Source organism: Aythya fuligula, chromosome 3 (genome assembly GCF_009819795.1).
Source record: "Aythya fuligula isolate bAytFul2 chromosome 3, bAytFul2.pri, whole genome shotgun sequence".
Lineage (NCBI taxonomy): Eukaryota > Metazoa > Chordata > Aves > Anseriformes > Anatidae > Aythya > Aythya fuligula.
The window spans coordinates 52,288,460-52,313,813 of NC_045561.1; the positions used below are offsets into that span (position 1 = coordinate 52,288,460).

General features: G+C 37.3%; 1 protein-coding gene across 1 annotated transcript in view; it reads right to left on the minus strand.

Moving 5' to 3' along the window:
• The window catches only part of SYNE1 (spectrin repeat containing nuclear envelope protein 1), a 257,346-nt gene that overhangs the window by 143,560 nt on the left and 88,432 nt on the right, over window positions 1–25,354 (minus strand). Inside the window, 14 exon segments of the mRNA XM_032185747.1 lie at window positions 1,072–1,389; window positions 2,900–3,064; window positions 5,486–5,629; window positions 5,760–5,913; window positions 6,758–6,930; window positions 7,224–7,388; window positions 9,270–9,425; window positions 9,760–9,903; window positions 11,318–11,500; window positions 13,637–13,814; window positions 14,751–14,887; window positions 18,613–18,669; window positions 18,671–18,970; window positions 20,473–20,637. Coding sequence (XP_032041638.1) covers window positions 1,072–1,389; window positions 2,900–3,064; window positions 5,486–5,629; window positions 5,760–5,913; window positions 6,758–6,930; window positions 7,224–7,388; window positions 9,270–9,425; window positions 9,760–9,903; window positions 11,318–11,500; window positions 13,637–13,814; window positions 14,751–14,887; window positions 18,613–18,669; window positions 18,671–18,970; window positions 20,473–20,637 — 2,439 coding nt within the window.

The window sequence follows — 25,354 nt, forward strand, 5'->3', positions numbered from 1 at the left end:
TGCATCTAGGTCTGGGGCTCCCCAGCACAAGAAAGTGGTGGACCTGTTAGAGTGTGTGCAGAGGAGGGACACAAAGTTCATCTTGGCGTCAGAGGCTGGGACACCTCTCCTGTGAAGAACGGCCAAGAGAACTGGGGATGTTCATCCTGGAGAAGAGAAAGTTCCAGGCATACCTCACTGCAGCCCTTCAGTACTTAAAGAGGGCTTATAAAATGATGGAGAGTGACATTTTACATGGGCAAATAATGATAGGACAAAGGAGAATGGTTTTAAGATAAAAGAGGAAAGGTTTAGTTTAAATGTTAGGAGGAAGTAAATTATTTGCTCAGAGAGTGGTGAAGCACTGGAACAGGTTGCCTAGAGAAGTTGCGGGTGCCACATCCCTGGAAGTGCCCAAGGTCAGGTTAGATAGACAACTTGATCTATTGGGTAGACCCAACCCCCTTGGCAGTGGGGTTGGAACTAGATGATCTTTAAGCTCGCTTTCAACCAGAGCCATTCTGTGATTTATTTTATGTTTTTACAGTATTAAATGGACTGAATTTATTACTTAGTACTTTTTTAATAAATAATAATAGAATTGCAGGCTGGAAGTCCTACAATTTTCTATTTTTTTTTTTCCTGTTGCCCAAATTCTAAAAGAGACCGTAAACCATAACCTTGGATCTTTATAAATGCACTTCCTTTGTTTCTTCAGAACCATGTCTTCCACTTCTAGTGACTAAAGAAAACCACTGCATCAACACAGCAGAGACTTCACAACACGGCTTATGACGTTTTATTTTGTTACTATATTAACTCTTCCCCACTCCAGAACCTCAGTAATGTCTTTTCATTCCACAGAGCGCAGGAATTACAAATCATCCTTATAAGATTTCAGCATTGGTATAACCACTGTTTTATAAGTAGAACAGAGGAAATCTGGACCCAGAAGGCAAAAACTCTCTTGGATACATCATTCTGAGTGTCTACACTCAGATGATCTCAATGATTCCTGTCATTTTCATACTAGGCACTGATATGGAAAGCTCACATTCCTTATTTATGTAATTCCTTCACTATATTCTTTACCTTCATTTGTTGAAGCTGAGTCTCCTTTGTTGCTCTGCTAGACTGCCTAGAAGTCCTGACAGCAACTTTCTCCTCCAAGTCTGTTAGCCAGTCATTAACTTTCTGAAATTTTTTCTCCATTAACCTCAGCCTGCTCACAGTGGCATTTAGTTGGCTTCTTGCTTCAGAAAGCCTGTGCTGATAAACTTGCCAATCTTGCCGTACAGATTCCAGGGCTCTGTCTTCTATCTGGGGCATGCCCCAGGGAATCACCTCCTCTCTGGCATGAACAGCAGCATTCAGTAAGGCTTGTCCTTCTGCACAGTGGACCTGCAGCTCCTGTGAAGGCAGAATTATGGATACATATCCTACATTAGCAGTTGCTACACATGACAAATGAAGCCCTGGTTCTACTTCAGAGAAAAGCAGTTATCTATCCATTTCCTTTATCTATAGTTGAACACACATTACACTATCTCTAATAAGACCTTGCTGACATGCTCACTTACAAAGCAAATCCACTATTATTATTATTGACAAGAGAGTTGTAGAAAAATATTGACAAAATTTACATTAAATTCCTTCCCCTCCTAGCCTTATAATGGACTCTGAAACAGTAGCTGCCTGAGCTGTCATGGGAGCCTGCAACCCATTCAGCACAACCTTAAGCTCAACATTTTCCAGCTGTAACAAACACACTGTAAGACTGATTCTAAAATTAAATTTCTTTAAAAGCAAGGAACAAGATGATGGTTCATTTTATTTATTTATTTTTAATTAAGACACCTAATTATTTCTATGTTTCTATTTATGTTTGATACATAATCCCAAAATAAATCGATACCTTCTTCTGGATATATGTTTTTTTTTTTTTTTTTTTTTTTTTTTTTTTTTTTTCTCCCATGTTTATTAGAACTTGATTAGAAAGTATTCAGGGAATCAGATGAGGAAACCTAATCAGGAAATGATCTGACCAAAATACAGTTATATGTCTTCTTGGTTTGTATTTGAAATATATACTAAGATTTTCAAACTGGATTCAGATTTTCTAAACTCTTAATATTAAGGTTTATATACAGAGACATTGATTGCACAAAGATTTTCTCAGTGTTCTGTCCTCACAGGGAACAGTGGGATACTGGGAACACTGACTAATTCTCTTGCCTCTTACTAGTGGCTGCAGGGAATTTCAGGTCTTAGTCTGCTCTGGTTTGGACCACAAACGCTTGCAGAAGTTTGCCAGGTTTTTCACCTGGCCAAAAGTAATAAATATTTCATAACATGGAAACTCAAGCACAGCCCTTTTCCTAATTCAGCAACAAGCCTGAAAGTATCTTTAGTCCTTTTAAGATTATAACTGAGAGATTACTGCAGTACTTTAGGTTCACCCTTCATTATCACCTGGGGAATTCAGCGAGAATCTTCCCACCTCATCATGTGAGGCAGCCTACATGACTGGAACAACTTAAAGGTAGGTAAGTAAGTATTGGACTGTAAGCAATAAAAGGTGAAAACTCAATGAAAAAATACTTCTGATATTCTATGAAACACAGGGAAAATAGGTAGTTTCTTCACTATAGGCTAACATCTAAAATAAATTCAGTACTTGCAAGAAACCTGCATTAGTACAGCAGAAGAATTCATTCAAGTCCTGATGCTTTTATCTGGAAATGAACATTAATGTTCCCACGGACTTCACTGGAACCACTTTTAAGCAGTATATTACTTAGATATAGCATGTTTCTAAGTCAAACAAAGATGTATTTTTTTTTGTCCAGCAGTTAATATTCTGTTATTTTACAAGTAGGATTTATTTATTATTTTAGTTAGTGTGTTACACATACTGTACCTGTAGATCTCGGAGTGTTGCCTCCTGTTTCTTGACATCACCTTCAAGATGTAATAAACAGTCGAGTTTTTCCTGTTCCTTCTCCAGCCATATTTCAAATGTCTTCAGATGTCTTTGGTACTCCTGATGTAGGTTAAGCAATCCTTCGGCTTTTGTTACTGCTTCCTGTTTGTTAAAATGTTTATACATAAGTGTATCATTAAACCAAAAAAAAAACATAAATCCAGTACTGAGATCATAGTTTATGTCCGATGCTAAGCTTTCCTAGAATTCAAGACTAATTGGATTCTGAGGATGGTTTGATTGATTATAAGGAAAGAGGGCTCAAATGTGGAGATAGAGATAATTATCCTTAACAATTATTCACTCAAGTTTGTGAATTCTGGGATTTGAAATTCTGATCAGTGTTTAATTTTAAATGAAACCTCAGTTTATAACAAAAGATCTGCTTATTTCTTATACCATTTTAAATTGTTTACTAAAGTTATTGATGAGACTATAACTTAGGATTTTTTCTTACATTATTATTATTATTATTATTATTGTTATTGTTATTGTTGTTATTATTATTATTATTATTATTATTATTATTATTATTATTATTATTATGCTAGTAGAATAATAGTCTCCTAAGAATATCTAATATCTTCAGGTTTGAAGACTATCCGAGTCTTTTGTGGGCAATTCCTGTAGAACACGCTAAGAATAAAACTGCAGTTTGTCCGTGTATGTGGGTGAGCAAACAATTTCACAACTCAGCACTAAAATATTACCATATCTGGAATACAGAAAGAAATGCATCCTGCATCAGCACAAGACTAATCTTTCCATTGGCAAGAAAATTGTACTACATGTAATTCAGACCTTGGAGGAACTGAAGGGAGCAGGGAGGAAAATTCATATGAAGGTAACACAGGCTGTGTTCCAGGGCAGCAGGCTACGCAAGAAGAAAAATATTTTCACAAATATGTGTAAATCTATAGTCTGCTTTATCTATTCGTAACAGTTCAGGGCAATGGGAGAAAGAGTACAGCTGTCCGTTTTTAAATGTCCTGTCCTCACAGGGAACAGTGGGATACTGGGAACACTGACTAATTCTCCTGCCTCTTACTAGTGGCTGCAGGGAATTTCAGGTCTTAGTCTGCTCTGGTTTGGACCACAAACACTTACAGAAGTTTGCCAGGTTTTTCACCTGGCCAAAGCATTATTAAATGGAGAAGATTTCAAGTGACAAACTCAAGGCATACATTTCATTAGTTACCAAACTGGTGTTTTCCCCCGATTTTATACTCTCCACCTAGTGCCTTTGAACAACTTCCTAAGGGTTAAATGTGGTCTAGACACTTAACATCATCACTACAGCTGGGAGTGGGGAAGACCAGAAGTCATCCAGGGTATTAGGTGGAAAGAGAAAGATGGGATGCTTATGTATTAGGAAGGACATACAGAGCTCTTGCCCCTGTGAACAACCAACTGTTTCTCATTGTTCCCATACTGTTAATCAAGCTTTTTTCCATACAGTTAGTCAATACAGGCATTCTGTAAAGCTTTCTGCAAGAGCAAAAGCTGCAGGAAAAGGTAAAGTTTAGAGAATTCCCCATGCTAACAGGAATACTAGGTATCCACTGATGTTTCCTGGGACTTCACTTATCTCTCTGGCAAGCTTGAGCTCATTCTGAGGAGGTCCAGGGAAGACAGTACAATGCATTCTTTGTGGTTGTGGAAGGGAGTACCACAAAACAGGCAATCACTTACGCATCAGAAAAAATGAATTTTGGCCCTTCGTACAGGAAAAAGACATCCTCGAGACATGTCATGAAGAAAAGTGATATGTCTGATCATACATTTGGTATGGTTTAATCAGCACAAAAAAAAATGGGTTAACTGGAGGTAACCACCTGGCCTTACTACATGCACTATCAAGTCTTTCATTATTTCCTCTGTATCATACTTTATGCCCTAATCTTTTCAAGATCTACCATATTAACACTTTCCAGTAAACATAGTACTTACTAGAACAGAACAGAATATCCCAAGTTGCCCCAAGGATGGTCAAGTCCAAGTCCTGATGGGTCTTTAAACATTAGAGTCAATTTACTTGCTAATAAGGTTTGTGTTGAGCAGCAAGATTCTATAATTGTCAACCATTTTTGATTTACCTGCTCATATGGTTACATTTATTGCAAAACCTACATCTATGCAAACCATAGATATTCAGAGGTGCTTCCAAATTTTCAGTCACAATGAATAAAGTCATATCTTCACTGAAGTCAGTTACACTTTTGGCATGGAATTCCTTGACCAATGCACTTGATTATTTTTTTATTTTTATTTTTATTTTATTTCCAGATTCAGATCTTCAGAACCTTTCTGAAAATATCTAGAGCTCAGTGCTACAAAAAGATAGATTGATAAAGCACCTTGATAACTTTCTGTCACATACATTAAGTTACAGCTTCCCCCAGACTTTTACTCTTCATTTAACTCTAATAAGAAAATAATAATAATTAAAACAAAAAAAAAAGAATTCCTCTGCTTCCTTGTGGACAACAAAATGTAATGAGATTCTATAAAGTAAAACTGTACCCTCATCCTATCTTTGAGCAACTTGTACCGCTCCTGAAGGTCCTGGAGTTCAAGCTGAGTGACATAGTGCTCAGCCATTCCACTGCCTTTTAATTCAATTGTCTCCAATAGGCTGCTGTGACTCAACACCTCTTCATTGAGTAGCTGCAAAACAGCAAGAGAATTTATGAATAATCTGCATTAAACAAACCACATTAATCTTGCAGTTACTCAGACTTTTATTGCTTGTAACGTGATAAGCATTTGTTGCTAGTTTGTTGTAAAGCAAACGCACCTTTGCTTTGCTGAGGGCAGCATTTTTTTCCCTCAGTTCAGCATATTGTCTTTCAGAAGCATTCATGCTTGCTTCTACTTTATCCATCCAGCTGGTAAACTGGCAAACATCATCCTGATAACTTGTCCATTTGGAGAGAGCTCCTTCCAGTTGACTGCAATTTAAGAATTCACATTTGTTGTGATACTGGAGTTTCTGGTTCTCATGCTATTTGAATCACTCTAGACTATATTTGTAAGACTTGTATCACAAGCTAAACAAACAGCCATTAAAACCCTACAGGTTTTAACTAGGAGCATTGATTGTCCAATAAAGAGAAATGAAGATTTTAAACTTGGAAGTTTAAAGAGGTCTGTTAAAATGATATAGTTAGCTGATGTGTGCAATTTTTAGTAAATAAAAGAACAGGAAGAATAAGATCCAGAATCAGAAATTTTCTGCTGCTGCATTCTAATATTTAATTGTTTGAATAATTTAAATAAAAATGATTCAACTATTTATGCTTCACCATAGAAGGTTGTATTTTTTTTTCTCCTGAATTTCTTTATTCTATCATTTTAAACATAACTATTTTGAGCATCTTTATTGGATATTGTAATTATGCTACCTCCTGTGAAAAGCTAACAATTGGAAAAACAAACAGAACCTTGACAGAACAGCCATTACTGTCCATGTTAAGATCTTATCATTTCTGAGAACATTTCAAGGAATTGAGTGCAATTCAAAATAAAAGTTACAAAACAATTATGAACATACAATCCATTTTTAAGATTATACTGATAATAAGTGTTAATAAAGTTTAGTAACTCACTGTCTCCTCCCCTTTTTCTATTTCAAACTAATAGGCCATTTAAGGCTTCTAGACCTGCAATGTTAGGCACATGCAGTCATTTTATATAAATTTGATTCCTGAATACATAAGACACCGTGAACTAACTTTTCCAGAAATTCGACAGTCAAAAATTTGACTATCAAGCATCATCGTGCACCCTTTTTACCTCTTGCACTGGATACAAGCAGACAGAAGAGAAGCCCAGTTGTCCTTCAGGGTATTCAATTGCTGTTCAATCACTTGTACTCCCTCCAGGGAAGTATTTTGCAGAACAGATTCTCCTCTTGTCAGAACCATTTTCATTTGGATTTCTTTTTCTTGTTTCACTGTTAGCAGTCCCTAAAATGTGAGAAGATATTGTTCCATTTTTATCATTATTTGGGCATGAATATTCTAACTAGATTCACTGGAAAATTAGCTAATCAAATTTAGCAGCTTGTAGAAACAGTCAGTTAGAAGAGGGACAGTGGTTTTCATGGCTGGGCTTCAAAGGAACAGGTTGGAATTTGGAGCGCTTGCCTCAGATTTTAAGCTGCAGCCAAAATATGGACATCAAAGTATTATTTTTTGAGCACTGCCCTTTAATATATTCTGGGCAGTGATATTAACAGACTATAGGTCTGTTTACATACCTCCAGCTTTAACATCCGGCTGTCCAGAACATTCTTGTCAGCGGTGGGATGACAGTAGGACTCCAGCATGTGAACTGCATCAGCCACCCAGTCTTGGAGGTCTTTGATGCTGTGAGAGAACTGTTGATGCTCTGCTACGACCCTATCCATTCTGGAAACCTTCTCCTGCAATTCATACTGCAATTAGTATCAGTAGCTAGTCAAAGGACTGTTTATTTCCCTACGTATTCAAGGATGTTAGAACAAATTTCATGAACTGTACACAGCAATTCTCTTCATACACTGATAATAACAAGTACACTTAGTTGAACATGGAATTAATTTGGAACACATAAAGTCACACTAGTTTTCCAATCATAATATAGTAATCAAAATTTCAGAAATGCCCTCTTTTGTTTTCTAAATCTAAAGTTTTATCTCTTTGTTTCCCCTTATGCAAAGTAGATGAGTTTTTTTTTTTTTTTTTATTATCATTATTTTTCATTCTTTATTAAGCATCATATCTAACTAATTACATTTCAGTGTTTCATCTGAAGATAATTTGTGAAATCTGTCAATACACAAGACAAAGTGAAGCATATGAAGTTATGCCACCAGAGCAACACTATTTCATTGATATTGGAATAGAAAACTTTTTTTTTTTCCCCTCAGTAAATCCAACTGGTTCCCAGAACCAGAAGAACAGCTCCTACTCACTCTTCTGAAGAATCACTGACATTCACTCATATCAAAAATAAATACTTATTACAGTGCTACAAGGCCCAAGATTAACAGGAGTACTTAACAGAGTGTGTTTCACATGGCAACAGAAAATTAGTCAAGCCATTGAAATAGGCTCAGAAAGATATAGTGATTTGTCTCAAACATTCATGGCAAACCAAAGAACTTCATGATTTCCTTCATTGAGTGGACCATACGTATCCTCTTCCTCAGACCTCATCCTCTTATCCTGAAATCTTCTACAAGTTCTGTCCACATAAGCCAATGTTAGTAACTTATGCATCTTTTCCTTTTGAATTTTCAGTAAATAAAGCTCTAAAAGCTCTCTTTTAAAGCTCTAAATATTCTTTATAGTTTTACTTCCACAGAAAGTTATAAGGAAAAATAAATAAACAAACAAACAGATAAATAAAAACAAAATTACTCTAACAAATACTTTATGTGTTGGATTGCTAACCCGTAACAAACTTCCAAAATCCTTAATTATTCTTATTACTGTTGTAAGTACAAGCCTCATTCAATACCAAGCCTCCATCATAACTGGCACTTTATGAAAAATGTCAGTCCTCATTCAAAGACCTTCTAATCTGCATAAACAACAAAGGTAGTAAAAGTATCAAATGGTGAAACATACCACTCAGCAAAATAAAGTTAGGTTAAACTGTCAGTTCCTAGCTTGATACTTCAGAGTTTGACCCAAGTCTCTCACTGAACCTTCAAAAGCAGCCTCACAGGTAACACATTTAAAATAATGTTAAAGAACAATGTATTGGTTTTAGACAAAAATACTTACAATGAAAATAGTTAGTTGTCTTTATAGAATACAATGAAATAATAATATTGCCATATACTGACTTGTCATTTTCTTAAAAAACAAACAAACAAACAAACAAACAAAACAAACAAACAAACAAACAAACAAACAAACACCGAAACCCAGCTCCCCTAGATTTTGAAAAATATGTTTTTTGTTTGTTTGTCTGTTTTCAGGTGCCACTTATCTAAAATGTCTTGAATATTTGAAAAAAATCAAAAATATAAGCACCTTGTCAGGACAAAACTGTTGATAATCAGGAGGTTTTTTTTTTTTTTTTTTTTTTAATTACTTTAAAATAAAATTAAAAAAATAAATAATCACCATTCTATTTTGTTGACAGCCCACAAAATTATACAGGTCCCTATTTCTCATTCTTTAAAGCTAATGCAAGCTCAGACATACCACAGAGCAGATGAGCAAGACAGCTATAGTGTTTCACATTTCAATCTTTCTTTTTCTTCACAAACATCAAAGGAACAGCTTAAAAGCACATACACTGGGTGCATTACCTTTGTCAGATTGCTTAGAGTAAGGTATTGAGAAGACAACTGAGACACTCTGCGCATAAAGCTTTTGCTGACAGCTTGCTCCTCCCACAGCTGCTGAGCTTTCTCTTTAAGCCTGTTGAGCTGATGCTCATGGCATCTTATTTCCTCAAGGACAGACTGTAAAGCACAAGCACGTTAATATTACAAGTGGGTGCAAGGAAGCAGACCAAGGAAGAGAGCAGCTTAAAAGCACCATGAAATATAGAAATGACAAATGGCACGTGTACTGTGAAGGCACACCATACAGCTATAGCAATGAAGCAGCATGTCATAAGAAATTTGGAGATGTGAACTCTGATGGAACAGGACCGTCAACAGAGATCCCTGAAACTAGTTCTCCTCTTATTTAGTGTTTAGGATGCCAGAGTGATCATGAGCTTGTAAAGCATCAATGAGGCCAGCAGGATGGGAGTGAAAAAGCTGGTTCTGTCAAAAGGTTTTAAGAAGTCACCTGCAACTTTTGGTGTTCTCTCCTCTTGGAAGGAAGATCATGGAGCCTACTGCTACTTCCTTGTACCATCTTCTCAGTTGTGCTCAGCCACTCTGCTAGAGGCTCAGCAGTTGCTTCAAAGTCCTTCATCTGGATCTTTAAGTTCTGGGAACACATGTAATATACAACTTTATAAAGTCCCCCTGCAATGGGTATAGCTGTAATGTACAACCCACAGATTAAGTAGACACAAAGTACACACATATTATTGCAGCCAAACACTACCGCAGAAGTTCAAAATAAGTATCACTGACTCTGCCCCTGCCCATACCACAGATAGACACCACAAGAAAAGTCTGAGAGAGCTCTTCTTCAAAAAACAAAACAAAGGCAACAATGCTGTATGTCTATACAGTTGAGAGAATGAAGCAAATTTTCTCTGGATTGAAAGCTTTACAAATTATATGAGCTTTGACTCAATATAAGTGTATCTCACATAGCAGAGAGAGTCTGAATCGAGGTTGCTTTGGGATCTAAGTTACCTTTCATCTGCCTGCAGTCGCATCTGCCTGCAGTTATTAACAGTTTTTCCCCCTTTAAATGGGTTGACATTATTTCTAGAGCCTGTATGACTAAGCTCAACCCAGTCCTGATACTCACTTCTAATTATATTTTCTTTTAGTAGAAAGTTTTAAAAATGTATAAGATATGTGTAGGCATTCCTTCAATCTGCATAATTTTCTTAAAGGTTTATGCTGCATTATAAAAAAACAGCACCTGAAATAATTCTTATGTAATAGAAATCTGAACAGCACAGTTCCTATGCCCTAGTTACTATTTTATTTTCAAACTGATTTTGTTTTCTTTTTAGCTATAGCCTTATCACTTCTGCATCAGAAAGAAAGACTAGGCCTATGAGACTGAAAAATGCTGGGCACAAAAAGATTAACATCTATGGAAATCTCCCTTCCCATGGCTACCTTGATACAAAGTAAGTTAAGTTCTTGCTACTTGGGAATTTTCTTATAAAATAAATAATAATAATAATAAAAACCTTTTCTACATGATGTATTTAATCTATTTAAACATTTTTTTTCTTTCTCAGCAGGAAACTTTCTCAGGGAAAGTTAACATCTCAGCCAGACCCAGTACAGCTGGCTAGACAGTACTGGTTTGAAACAGGAAGGCATAAGAACTTGAATTCTCCTACACTATGCAAGGAATTCCAGCTAAGACCTTTTGACCTTAAAACCTATGACCTTAAAAGAGATTATGTTTTAAATATATTCACCTTATGTGCTGGTTGAATTGTGAGCTCTGAAAAGAGAACACCACTAGGGTTTATTTAGAAAGTTATTCAAAAATATTATTACATTTCACCAGTTTGCAGTAAGAACAACAAAGTTTACCCTCTCTACTGGGTTTTCGATCATAAACACATACTGCTTCATCATACACACTTACTGCTATAGTGGGAAATCTAAACTGTGAAGACCTCTATTAAGATGAATGTGTTTTGAAACAAAAAGCAAAAAGGAAATTTAGATCAAATATTTCCCCACTATGACTTGCTCTGTACCTCCAGTGCAGATTCCTTCTGGTGGAGGGTGCTGATTAATTTTTTCCAATCTTCTTTAGCAGTAGCAGATTTGTCCCGGATAACTTTACCCTTCTCCTTTGGTAAAATAGAGCACAGCAGTTCTCCTTTGGATGCTAACTGGTTTAGTTTATGTTGTCCATTCTCACTTTCTGATAAGAATTCCTAAAAACGATAATAAAATAAGTTAATTGGTTGTATTCAGTAAAAGCTCTTTTTGTTAATTTTGGGTCCAGTAAAGGTGAGTGGCAAGGTCACAGAAAACTTAACAGAGAATGGAGTTTATTGTTTCTGCATGTTATTTTTTTTTAATTCATATTTCAGTATATTCCATTTTAATATTATTCACATTTATATGGGACATTCATATGAGGGACAATCATTTATATTATAGAGACAATAGCTACTTAATCCATAAGTGCCATGAGTCTAAACAATGTATATACTACCTCTTGGTTTATCTGTATGTTCTGCACTTCATGAGACATTTAACAGGGCATTATGCTCCTTTAAATCTTCACAGTACAGAAAATGATAACACTTTCATTTCAGAAAACCAGTATCCTGGCACAGCATGACATGTAGCTGAAGCTACATTCAGGGGTAGGGTCCTGCTCTGAGGGAACACAGGAAAGAAGCGTTGCCCACTGGAGACAGCTAAACTGGACTTCCAATGCATGTGTAGGGGCAGGGGTTAACAATCAGACCCTGAGCAACATTTGAGCTGTGTGATTTATCCTCCACATTCTCAGGGTATCTTTCTTGACTCAAAGTATTTTTGTTCACAGTATTCTTTTACAGTGTTGGTATGCAAAGACTATATAGAAATATGAGAGTAAATATTAGGTACTGTAAGGAAATAGCCAGATTTTTAAATTCCCATGTGTTGGGATAGTGTTCTTATAACTTGTAATTATTAAAATATTTTGTGAGCCTTTAGGACTCAAGTGAATTTAGCAGTTCTAAATATCAATGAAGTTATTTTAAACTACTATTATGCTTACATGACACACAATTAGCTTAATATTCATAGTAATCAGGTTACATCCATGTTGTAAGCAAACGGCATGACTAAAAATTTACTAAGGTAATGATTAAATGTGCACTTGGAGCTATTATCAGATAATGCAAAGGGTCTGTTAGCTCTGAAATACTTTGTCCAAGCTCTTGCTTTATTAAAATCAAATGTGTGATTGCCTTGTGACTTAATAATATCAAAGGTGCTAACAGACAGAATATTAACTTAAAAGAAAGAAAATACAATTGTAAGTTTATATAGGCTCCCATGACATGCCTCAAAGTATTAAAGCAGTTACTACATGTCAAAAAAGTTTATTTCATTTAAAGTTTCAGGGAGAAGGAGAACAAACTAAGGCCTTATGATATCAATAGGCTGCAGTGATTAAAAAAAAAAAAAAAAAAAGTCTTACTTGTTTTGGAAATTGTTTTTGCTAAAACTCTTATTTAATTTCCAAGATGACTGGATTTATTTTTATTTTTATTTTTATTTTTATTTTTATTTTTATTTTTATTTTTATTTTTAACCCTTGTATTTACTCTTAAAACACTCTCATTTTGGGATAGTAAAAAAAATTGTCACATTAGTAAAGTGGTGCTTACCCTTTTAAATAAACAAGGGAATTTACCAGAAACAGGGGGAAATGATTTTGGTCATGGTATTTTCTGATAGAAAAAATGATAGGAATTTCTTCTGTCATACTGTGTACCTGAAGGTTAAACAATCTCATTATGTACTTCTCATTTCTAAAATTGTAGTCATGTTTTATTAAAAACCTGTTTCTTTTAGTATAATAAAATAAACTTTTAATTGGCATTTATTTCCACAGTTTTGCTGTGTCTTGTTTTAGCTTTGTATGAAAATCATGCTTTTTAAATGCCTGCTTCACTGCATACATTTTTACCTTGTTCTTACACTATAAGGTCTCTACTTTCATAAATGAGTGAAAAACTTTATATGACTTTGAAATAATTCCAGGTTTTAAGTCCCAATTCTGATGCCCTGCCAATTTTACAGTGCTATCCTGCCTTCAAAACACACGTTTTTCCACATTGTAATATAAAAGAAAAATTAAAAAAAAAAGGAAAATTATGAGAGGCAATGACTATGTGTATATTATAGTATGACAGCTAAATTAAATGATCTAGATTCAAAAAGAAAGAATAAATGTTTATTTCATTACAGTTAGTCACCTTTAGTGTTATCAATAACATAAAAAAAAAAAAAAAAAAAAGACCTGAATTTTATAGGAAAATGATTGAATGTCCAATTGCTAAAGTTACCTGTATTTTCTGTAGACTCTCTGAGGCTTCACTGATATTGTGAGGTACATCAAAGCATTTGGCTGTGGCGATTTTTGCATTGACCAGCCATTGCTGGAAGTCCCTGAAAGTTGTCCGAAATCTTTGCTGCAAGATCTGCTCTTTACTCTGACATCCTTTTGAAGCTTGCAGGCAAAGGCTGGGTTTACCACATCAGGGAAGCAGAAGAGAGAAAAGGAAGAGAAGGACTCTGTTAGGTAGCAGTGCTATTACTTATTTCTCTGCATAAGACCTGGATTCCTTCTACCAACCGTAAGCACATAACTAAGCACCAGGAAATCCATTAGAAGCTTTCAATGCCTTAAAAGTGAAGTATGTAAATTGGGATATAGCTGTCACAGATATGACAGATAAGCTTTTACAGAATGATTCAGTACCCCTAAGAACGAACAGTTTCTTCAAGCCTTTTTCTCTCTAGGGACAAAACACGAAACTACAGAAATTACAATATGAACTTCCACGGTTTAATTAAGTTCATAACATTAGAAAGGATCAACTTGGGTCATCATACCCTTCTTCTGCAGTTACAGAAGTAAAAGCTGCAAGAGACAAAAGAATCTTGTGCCTGAAATGCAGGTGTCAATCATCTACAGTGACCTCAGAGAAAGTAAGAGAACAAATAAACATTAGCTCCCCTGTTTCAATGAACTGACAGGTAGGGCAGGGGTATAATGAAGGACAAAATTAAGAAAAAAAAAATTTAGACAGCTGTTATAGCTTCCTCCTCTTTCAGGTAAATGAGATATAGCTCTACCTCACAGTTTCTTATAAGGTTACTTCCTGTAATAGACCAGGTGTAGACATACAATGGCTTAAGCTCAGTTTGTTGGCATAACTTGTGTCTTAAAAAAAACACAACTGTTTTCTAGAAATGCTAATTGAAGCCAATACTGTTAAAATTTTGCAAAATGTTAAAATTCTAAAAATGTTATTGACACGGATATCAAAATAATGATTCTAATCATTGTCTATATATATTTCAAATTCCAACATTCTAATTAACGTTTCCCTAAAAAAAACACTTGCATGCACACATATATGGGATTGATTAACTATAAACAAGATGAATATGTACCTGTTATACTCCTTAATCAACCCTGAGACTTTTGAAGAATAAGTACTCAAATCTCTGGAAAATCTACAGAGATCATTTAACTGAGTCTTGATCTCATCTATCATATGTTCAGACTTCACCAGGGCATCCAACATTTCCTGTTAAAACAAAACAAATGAGCAATATTGGTAAGTAAATAATTAAAAAGAAATACAATGAAAATTTATAAAATTTAATTTCAACTTCAATTTCAATACATTTTTGAAAGCATTCTAGCAATCAAGTACAGAGGCTTATTTGAAATTATGAGCTTCTATAGACTAAATTTCTGGACACCTTAACTTTTTTAATTCAAAACGTTCTCGTAGAAGAGTTTAAGATATGCACCTTGATATTTATATATATATTAAGGTGCATATGTATATTATATCACATAGTATTATCAACTAGCTGTACCCATGAAATTATGTACAATTAGGGAATAGCAAACAATACCAGTGCATACAACTATAATTGTCCTTTTGGCTTGAGTTTAGTATGCCCAATAAAAACAAGCTGTATCAAAAAACAAACAACCCCCCAAACAAACAAATGAAACTTCTAATAGCTTCGATATTTTGACAGAGGCTTTCTTAATGTAAAAGCACAGCTGCTCACAGTCCTTTGAGGGTCACTGGCTGTCACTGCTGCACTGTTTTTGGAAACAGCTAAGTCAAGAAAAAAGTATTTATGTTTACTTAGCAAACATCACTGGGATAGGTGTGATAACTACTCCAACAAAAACAGTTCTCATGTTGATGTACACAGCGTCTCCACTGCAGCACCCTGCCAACTACTTCAGCATGATTAGCAGTGTAGACTTGGCTCCTCACATCGTTAGAAACTAAATTCTTCTGGCATTCCTCTTAAACTACCAGGGAGAAAAGACAATCTTCTAGCTTGTTACATTCACCACAGCAAAGGTTCTACAGTGATGTCATGCCAGAGGGTTTGGCATGCATAGATTAGTTTGGCTACATCTAAGCCCTGATCTGGAAGAGATGTATGTATAAATATAAGAAACTGATCACATGAAATTGACAACAGAATAGAAAGGGGACGGGGAAGTGGTACAAGGCCATTAAGTTTCTGAATATATGCAAAATGATAATTGAGAATATACATAGTAAATAGTTTGTGATTATCTATAAGCACACAATTGTATGTTCAGGAAATATACAAGTTATGTATGTGAAAATAGAGAAAAGGTTTTGAAAACACCACAATTTCAAAGATTAAAAAACAAACAAACAAAAAAACCTCACCAAATACATTTTCAAATACATCTCACTGCAATAAACTGATATGCACTTGTGTAAATTAAAACTGAAAACAAATATTAGCAAGGGTCTAGCAAGACAACAGACTTAGTAAGAACAGCAAACGATCAAAAACCTGGGATTCAGATAATGTGTCTGCCGCCCATGAGGAACTTTGTGCTTGTTTTATATCTCTTTTATTGAAAAAATCTTTGGAGTTGCAAATTTTTTAAAGATCTATAATGTATGTTTCTGAGAAAGCTAAAATAAGAATAAGGGATACATGTTCTTTGTAGTACCTGAACTGCCAGGAAAAACAACTACAATCCATTTTGACATAAATAATTATCTGCTTTGAATCACTCACACACCAGAAAATCTGTTCAACCATAATTAAAAGATACTTGAAATAGTCACGATGCTGATTTGTTTATAAACCACACAAAATAACATTTGAATTTAGTACTGAAGTAATAACAACAATGTTTAGGAAAAAAAAAAAAAAAAGAAGAAGAAAAAAAGTAAGCTGTTTTTTGTTTGTCTACTTCATTAAACTGCACACAAGACTTTTTTTTTGGAAGCATTGGGAATGACAGCAAACTGGCTATTACTTAAAACAAGATGTTTTTTTAACACTTAAAACAGAGATTACTTATGGCAGGAATCACTATAATGACATAATATATATGTATATTTTTTCTTTCTTTTCCAAAGAAACAGAACCTAGGAGTATCATGGGTTAAAATCATCTGTTTTCAATGAAATCTATGAGTTTCAAATAACTTACCACAATAAATATTAAAAGATTTTTTTGATGTTATACAACCTTAGGCATAACCTCTTAACAAGCAGGAACATTTACTCGAAAACCAGATTACATTTAGCTATGGCCATACAGAGACATTGAATCACTAATAGCACTGTTTCAGTGACAGATTTAATTTTGAATCTGAGAATTGCAAAAATAATTTGCTGAATACCAGGTGTAAGATCTGTTGCTATTATGTTGCACATATGAAAAGGGTATGGGATAACAGAGTGAGTTTGCTAATTCTGAGAATTAGGAAATGCATCTTTAATTTGTGGCCTTGGCTTGTGTGACAACAGAATTGGTATGTGACAATGGAAAAGGAATGCTTGCAGTGCTATTTTACATTAACAGTAGGACCCATCCCTGGAGCCCAAATGGAAGGATTACTGTCCTGACTGCATTTCTTCAAGCTATATATATAAAAAAAAAAAAGATTTACATAGTAGGACTGTGCATAATAAGTCTTATGTTTCCTCTGCATTTTCTTCCTTACCTAAAGTTTACAACTTTATAGTCTAAATAAGGCATTTCACATAGAGCTACAGTACATACATGGTATACGTAGTACTAATAAAAGCAATGTCCTTTGAATTTAGTATTTCTCCATTTTTAAAATATTTTTTTTATTAAAAAAAATCAAAGAAACATCTGTTGCATGTTGATGATAGTTCCATATCTTCCTTCCCTGTTTAAAAACATAACCATATAAGACTTTGCATATTTGTGCTTTTTATTTACTCTAGTGTAGTGTCAGCTTTGTTACTCCTACTGGCACTCAAACAGGCAGGTTCCATCAGTCTGTTTCAGGGAATTCTGTGGAAGGGGAAGCCACAGAAATAACTTGGCACAGCCAGTGGAGGAGATTTATAATCTCAGTTTAAAGAGAAAGTGTTTGGGTTTTTTGAATATTTCTTTGGTGAAGGGGAGAGAAAGCAAGCATCACATACCTCTCTTCTTTTAATTAAACTGAACACTACCCTGAAAAGAAAGGAAAAGATACAATGTGTCTTTCCTCTACTTCTGTGATTCACAGAAATTGAGATAGGTACAAACATATAGATATGTAACTTGGGTGTTGTGTATATATATATATGTTTTGTGTGCGTGTGTGTGTGTGTGTGTGTGTCATACATACATATGGAATATTTGCTAGAAGACACCCAGGAACTCCTTTTCTATTTCTCTGAATTCCACTACATTCCAAAGAAGAACAATTAGCAAAAATACCTGTTTCAAATATAATTTCTTTAAATACTGGACAAGATCTTAACATATATAATGTGAGGAATATTTCAAGAAATGAAAAGTAGAAACTCAATACATGCATGAAAAATTGTGAGTTACAAATCACTCCAGCTGCTACTTGGCTTTTAGGAAATACTTCATGCTTCCCTGATCAAGTACTACCCTGGCTCTAAACAGTGAGCAACTTAAAGAGAAATTCAGAGACAGTTTGCTAGTTCCTTCATTTTCTTAAAGGCTAGCCTTGTTTTTAATGTGTAGGATCCAGGCAGCATTTGCTAAGTCTAGTACAGCAGTGGCTAAAGATACGTCTTTTGTAAACAGTGCTTGCTCTGCTTGCAGTCACAGAAGTTTGGAAAGTTGGGATTTCAGAGGGAGATTTTCAAATATACTTTTTTTTTTTTTTTTTTTTTTTTTTTTTTTTTTTCTACCTCTCCCACTCCTTGATAGTGCCAGTTGGCAGAAGTTTTCTGCCCATGGTACCTGCACATTTACAACTGGAAAACTACTCAGAAAAGAGGGGTGACCTTACTTTCTCCTTGTTCCAGCTTTCCACGATCTCTGTGTCAGTGTGCTGGCCATCGAGGGGGGGTCAGGCTTTGCGACCAGGTGGCCAGCAGTCCGCTGAACCGCTGCACGGCCTCCTCCAGCTGTGCGACCTGCACGGCGAACTCCTGCTCCGACAGGGCCATCTGGCTCAGCACATCCTGCAGGCTTTGCTGGCTCTGGAAAGCGCTCTCTTCCCACTGCTTCCAGTCCGACTGCAGGGCCTGCATCTCGGCAGTGAGGACATGGCACCCGCCAGCAGTTGTGCTGCGCTTGGCTGCGGGAGCCAGAGTCTCCACTCGGATGAGGCGGCCTGCACCAATCTGGCGGGAGTCTACCAGCTCCTGCAAGGCAACATTGTCATGGTAACTTGCTACAGCTGGAAAGGGGGGGCCGCCCAAGCTGGGGGCAGCATGCAGGGGAAATGCGCAGCACTGCGCTGAGCAGCAGTTTCGGCAGCAACACTTTCACGACATCCACGCTGCGTGCAGAACTGCAAAACGTAGCCAGAGGCAAGATGAAAATAAAACTCAGTCAAGGGACTGTGAGGGCTTTACAGTTATTACAGAGTGGTTCTAAAACTTTCATAAGTTTAGAGGAGAACGAACTTCTTTTTTTTTTTTTTTTTTTTTTATTTCCAGATACTAAAAAGTAATGTTTAGGGTAAGATGCAGAAAGGAACTGATTTGAGATGTTTTGCATAACAAACACTGGTACAGAGCTGCACGTAGCAGGTTTAAGAACATTACTGTGTTGCTGAAAAAAAAGCATTCTGCAGCGTACTCATGATCTGAGATGTGCCATTATTGGTTACACATGATTTTTGTTGCTGTTGTTTTTGGTTTTTAATAAATTCTTTCTACAGCATTCTATTTCATTCTTACACAGGCTACAAGGACTTTTTTGTTTTGGTTTGGTTTTTTGTTTGTTTTAGTTTAGTTTAGTTTTCAGCTTTAGAAGCTGGAAAATATAAATATCATCCCAATCACTGCATGCCAGAAAAATGCTATTTATTTTCTTCATCTCATGAACTAGAAACTACTGTCTCTTCACTTTCTCATATTATACATGGGGAGTTTGAACACAAAGGAGGCTAAAAACTTATAATAAACAACAAATAATAAATAATAATAAACAGTAATAAACAACAGTAATAAACAACATCTATAATTTGATCTGGCTATCCTATATCCTCATCTACTCTGTTCACAGGCCCACCCTCAAGTTTAGGAGCAGGCTAAAATGCTGTTAGCATGACTATTTGAATGTAAACATCAGGCATGAGTAAAACATGAAGTCTGCTTTAATGCTGCATTCGGAAATGTGTAACTTGCTCAGACACTCAAATGCCTAGGAATGGATGGACACATAGAGATGCCAGCACAAGGGGAGTATACATAGAGAGGCAACACACATTTCTACCGTGTTTGGACATCCTTCAACTGTGTTATGCATCCCCATTTCATGAAAATCACAAAAGGTTGTTTCTGACTGATTCAAACAACACTGTTTATGGAGAAAACATATTTGGAGATGAGGACAGAACAGTATTCATTAAACAGCTAAGCCATATTTTTCTGTGATGCCACTGGGCTTCCACTCTTGCAAATAGTTTCCATGCCTGCAGTGACTAACTCAGGTCTGATTGTACTTTCACTCCATCAACTTAGTATGGCAAGGCAGGCAAAAACACATCATATCTTAGAAAAGCTGCTTTCAGCTCACTGGAATATAATCACCACTTTAAATACACAAAGAGCAAGATCCCATAGGTTTTTGGCTCTGGCCTATTTTGGAGCATAGCTTCTGAATCACAGATGAAATCATGACAGCTAATATTTCTTACATTGATTTTGGCCAGTTTTTTCTGTATCGTTGATGTATCTCCAGTTGCATCTGACCAACGGTGTAGCTCTTCCTTTGCAGAATGGAGCCAGTCTGTGAATTCATGCACAGCGTCAAGGTATAGCAAATGATCCTTCACAATATCTTCTACTTTCTTCATTTTGTCCTATTTTTCAGATTTAAAAACAAAACAAAACTAAACAAAACAAACAAACAAAAATCTGTTTAATTGCTAAAACACTTTCCTGGCTTCTGTCCAGACTTTATGGGTGTAATATTACAAAGAACTGCTCTGCATGCATTTGAATACTGAGCAGCAGAACATATAGCAGCTTATATATATATAGCACCTTCTTTGCCTCAGTCTTTAGCGGCAATACCGGATGTTCTCTGGATACTCAGTACCCTGAGCTGGTGGAAGGGGATGGGGAGCAGGATGTGGCCCTCATTATCCATGAAGAACTGGTTGGTGACCTGCTACGGCACTTAGATGTGCACAAGTCGATGGGGCCGGATGGGATCCACCCAAGGGTACTGAGGGAACTGGCAGAGGAGCTGGCCAAGCCACTGTCCATCATTTATCAACAGTCCTGGCTATCGGGGGAGGTCCCAATCGACTGGCGGCTAGCAAACGTGACGCCCATCTACAAGAAGGGCCGGAGGGCAGACCCGGGAAACTACAGGCCTGTCAGTTTGACCTCAGTGCCAGGAAAGCTCATGGAGCAGATCCTCCTGAGAGTCATCACGCAGCACTTGCAGGGGAAGCAGGCGATCAGGCCCAGTCAGCATGGTTTTATGAAAGGCAGGTCATGCCTGACGAACCTGATCTCCTTCTATGACAGAGTGACGCGCTGGGTGGATGAGGGAAAGGCTGTGGATGTGGTCTACCTTGACTTCAGCAAGGCTTTTGACACCGTCTCCCACAGCATTCTCCTCAAGAAACTGGCTGCTCTTGGCTTGGACTGGCGCACGCTTTGTTGGGTTAGAAACTGGCTGGATAGCTGGGCCCAAAGAGTCGTGGTGAATGGAGTCAAGTCCAGTTGGAGGCCAGTCACTAGTGGCGTCCCCCAGGGCTCGGTGCTGGGGCCGGTCCTCTTTAATACCTTCATCGATGATCTGGACGAGGGCATCGAGTGCACCCTCAGTAAGTTCGCAGATGACACCAAGTTAGGTGCGTGTGTTGATCTGCTTGAGGGTAGGAAAGCTCTGCAGGAGGATCTGGATAGGCTGCACCGATGGGCTGAGGTCAACTGCATGAAGTTTAACAAGGCCAAGTGCCGGGTCCTGCACCTGGGGCGCAATAACCCCAAGCAGAGCTACAGGCTGGGAGAGGAATGGTTGGAAAGCTGCCAGGCAGAGAAGGACCTGGGAGTGATGGTGGATAGTCGGCTGAATATGAGCCAGCAGTGTGCTCAGGTGGCCAAGAAGGCCAACGGCATCCTGGCTTGTATCAGGAACAGCGTGACCAGCAGGGCTAGGGAGGTGATCGTCCCCCTGTACTCAGCTCTGGTGAGGCCGCACCTCGAGTACTGTGTTCAGTTTTGGGCCCCTCACTACAAGAAGGACATCGAGGTGCTTGAGCGGGTGCAGAGAAGGGCGACGAAGCTGGTGAGGGGCCTGGAGAACAAGTCCTACGAGGAGCGGCTGAGGGAGCTGGGCTTGTTCAGCCTGGAGAAGAGGAGGCTCAGGGGTGACCTTATCGCTCTTTTTAGGTACCTCAAGGGAGGCTGTAGCGAGGTGGGGGTTGGCCTGTTCTCCCACGTGCCTGGTGACAGGACGAGGGGGAATGGGTTTAAGTTGAGCCAGGGGAGTTTTAGGTTAGATGTTAGGAAGAACTTCTTCACTGAAAGCGTTGTGAGGCACTGGAACAGGCTGCCCAGGGAAGTGGTGGAGTCACCATCCCTGGAAGTCTTCAAAAGACGCTTAGATATAGAGCTTAGGGATATGGTTTAGTGGAGGGCTGTTAGCGTTAGGTTGGAGGTTGGACTCGATGACCTTGAGGTCTCTTCCAACCTAGAAAATTCTGTGATTCTGTGATTATAGCAACAAAACACAGTGCTACACTGCACAAAGTTTGGTTTAGGTTGCTCTGGAGTGCTGGCAGAAATATCTCTTTTTTATTAGAAGAAACAGGTCTCTCTAAATGTTAAGCAAAGTCACAGAGATGTCCCATATGAAGCCCACAAATGAGTTCTGCTGTTCAAAAGTGCAAAAGGTTGTAATGGTGCTGAGTCTTTTTTAGACATCAGATCAGAAGTAGTGGCTATCTCCAGGCCATATGCCTTGCACCCTGGAAGATTCTTTCCCTTACATAGACATACAACAACTGCATGGCTTTGTACCAGTGTTCTAACATAGGCTTAAAGTGGGACCAGTTTACCTTACAGGTGAAATAGTGTTTTGGTCTAGGCCGGCCTTTGGTTTGACCATAGATTTGTTCTTAAAATTCTCAGGAATGTTTCTCAAAAGTAACCAAAATTGAACTGAGGTGTGAATGTTTCTCTGTCAGAATGTTTCTTTGATGGTTACTAGCTAACCAAAGATGACCTAAAGTAAATCCTCAAAATTTTTACCTCTTAATGCATTTTGTCCAATGACCAAGTAAGGAAATGTACACATGTGCCTGACTTAAAAAAAAAAAAAAAAAAGTAGGTATCTTCTGAAAGCAGCAGCAGAGTATCAGGAAAGCCAAAGATGATTTACTTTTGTTTACATACCAAAATGTAACACTAGTAGACAGGGAGAGTGGAGGGAAACTGTTTCTCTTCTGGTGGCAGTGACTTTTACCAATTGCAGTCAGTGCTGTTCTCTCCCAAAGGAAAGACTGCAAAGTTATCAACAATTTCTGCCATCACAGCAAGTAGAGAAAAGAGCAGTAGCTTCATCTGGCACATCAGCTAGCCAAACTTGGCCCATCTTCTCTGCCCGGCATCAATTCTTTTCTCAGCCTGCCAGCCCTGTGATGCTGTTGGACACTGTTACCCTACAAGTGATGAATTTACAACATATCCCAGCCCCCAGTCTCCACCAAACAGAGAAGTTCATGCAGGCACAAGAAACACAGCATGGCCGCAGGCTGGTAGGATGTCAGTATCTGCTCTGATGTGGGCAAAGTAGAGATACCTGCCCTATATGCTCAGCAGATGAGAAGTGCTCTACTGGGCCTGTATAATGGTTCATCTAACTAACTATTCTCTCCAATGTTATCTAGGGAGAGCACATGATTCTGGAAAATTTGTGGGCAATTTCCCTTATACTTCCTTATCATTTGTAATTTGTTTAAGAATGTTAGAAAGTTCTTAATCCTTTGTGTGGACCCTTGTCAGAGGCTTTTGAAAAATCCAGTTGTATTACATTCATTTCATCCTCCTTTATTTTAATGTGCTTATTGATATCTTCACCATGCTCCAGCATATTAGTTTGTTAGTTATACTTTCTGGATGCCATACTGACTTTTTCAGCAGTCTGCATGTAACCAATACTGTCAATTATACTGTTTTTCATTATAGATTACTGCCCTCTGATTACATCAGCCAGACTCACGAGACTGTTGTTCCCTCTAGGGCCTCCTTTGAAGCTGGCAGTGACACAGGATGCCTGATGCTCCACTGACAGAGCGGCCCCCTTAGCCAGCTTTTCAGCAATTTCTGTTTGAGCATTTCTCAAGAAACCTCAGTTGAATGTCATCTGCCTTTGGGGAGTTATTAGCATCTAACTGCTTGGTCTAGGTCTTTCCATAGAGAAACCTCCTCTAGCTCCTCTTGCCTGCATGCTCTGAAGAAAATATCAGGTGTTATAATCTCCTCAATGTCTTCAGCAGAAAGGAACAACATAAATTCACTGAGCTCCTGGTACAGCCTTATTGTCCTTTGGAGCAAGTGATCTTTGATCAGCAAGTGGTCCCAGCAATTCCCTAGATCCTGCTTTTGATGGATTTAAAGAATATTCTGCCATTACCTTGAGCATCATTCAGAATTCTTCAAACTCTGTAATGATTTCTTTTTTACATTTGGTCTGTTTCATACAATGTCATGTACAGCCATTACCAGTCACCCCAGCTGGGAGATTCTGGGTCAATTAAGACAATTAATATTTGTTGAAAGAAAAATAAAAGCACCAATTTTTATACCCACCCACAGGATCTTTATTTTTTGAGGGACATGGAAAATTGCTTAAGAAATTAAATTTATTGATGCATCTCAATTTTAGCAGAACACTGCTTGGCTCACTTATGATACTTTTTATTTTATTTTATTTTATTTTATTTTATTTTATTTTATTTTATTTTATTTTATTTTATTTTATTTTATTTTATTTTATTTTATTATTTTACTTTATTTTATTTTACTTTATTTTTAACACAAGACTGCTGATGCAAACTTTCCCAGCAGCTGAGAAGATGAAGACTGTAATTCAGAGCTAGTGTCACTGTCATAATCTGGATTGGAAGAAGATCTCTGTGAGTTTCCTTGTTTTTTCTTAGAAACCAAACAGAACACCTGTATTACAACTGCTCAATAGCTTGAAATAACACAAAATATGTGCATTTAATTTTCTGAAAACAAGATTTCTCTTTCTTTGTTTTCTGCTTAGGGGGGAGGAACTTGATTCTTTGCTTTCTAGGTTAGTTTGTAAAAAAAAAAAAAAAAAAAAAAAAGAGAGAGAGAGAGTGCTAGGAATAAAAGAAAAAGAATCACAGAATCACAGAACTGTAGGGGTTGGAAGGGACCTCGAGAGATCATCAGGTCCAACCCCCCTGCCAAAGCAGCTTCCTTAGAGCAGGCTGCCCAGGTAGGCATCCAGATGGGCCTTAAATAACTCCAGAGAAGGAGACTCCACAACCTCCCTGGGCAGCCTGTTGCAGTGCTCCATCACCCTCACCG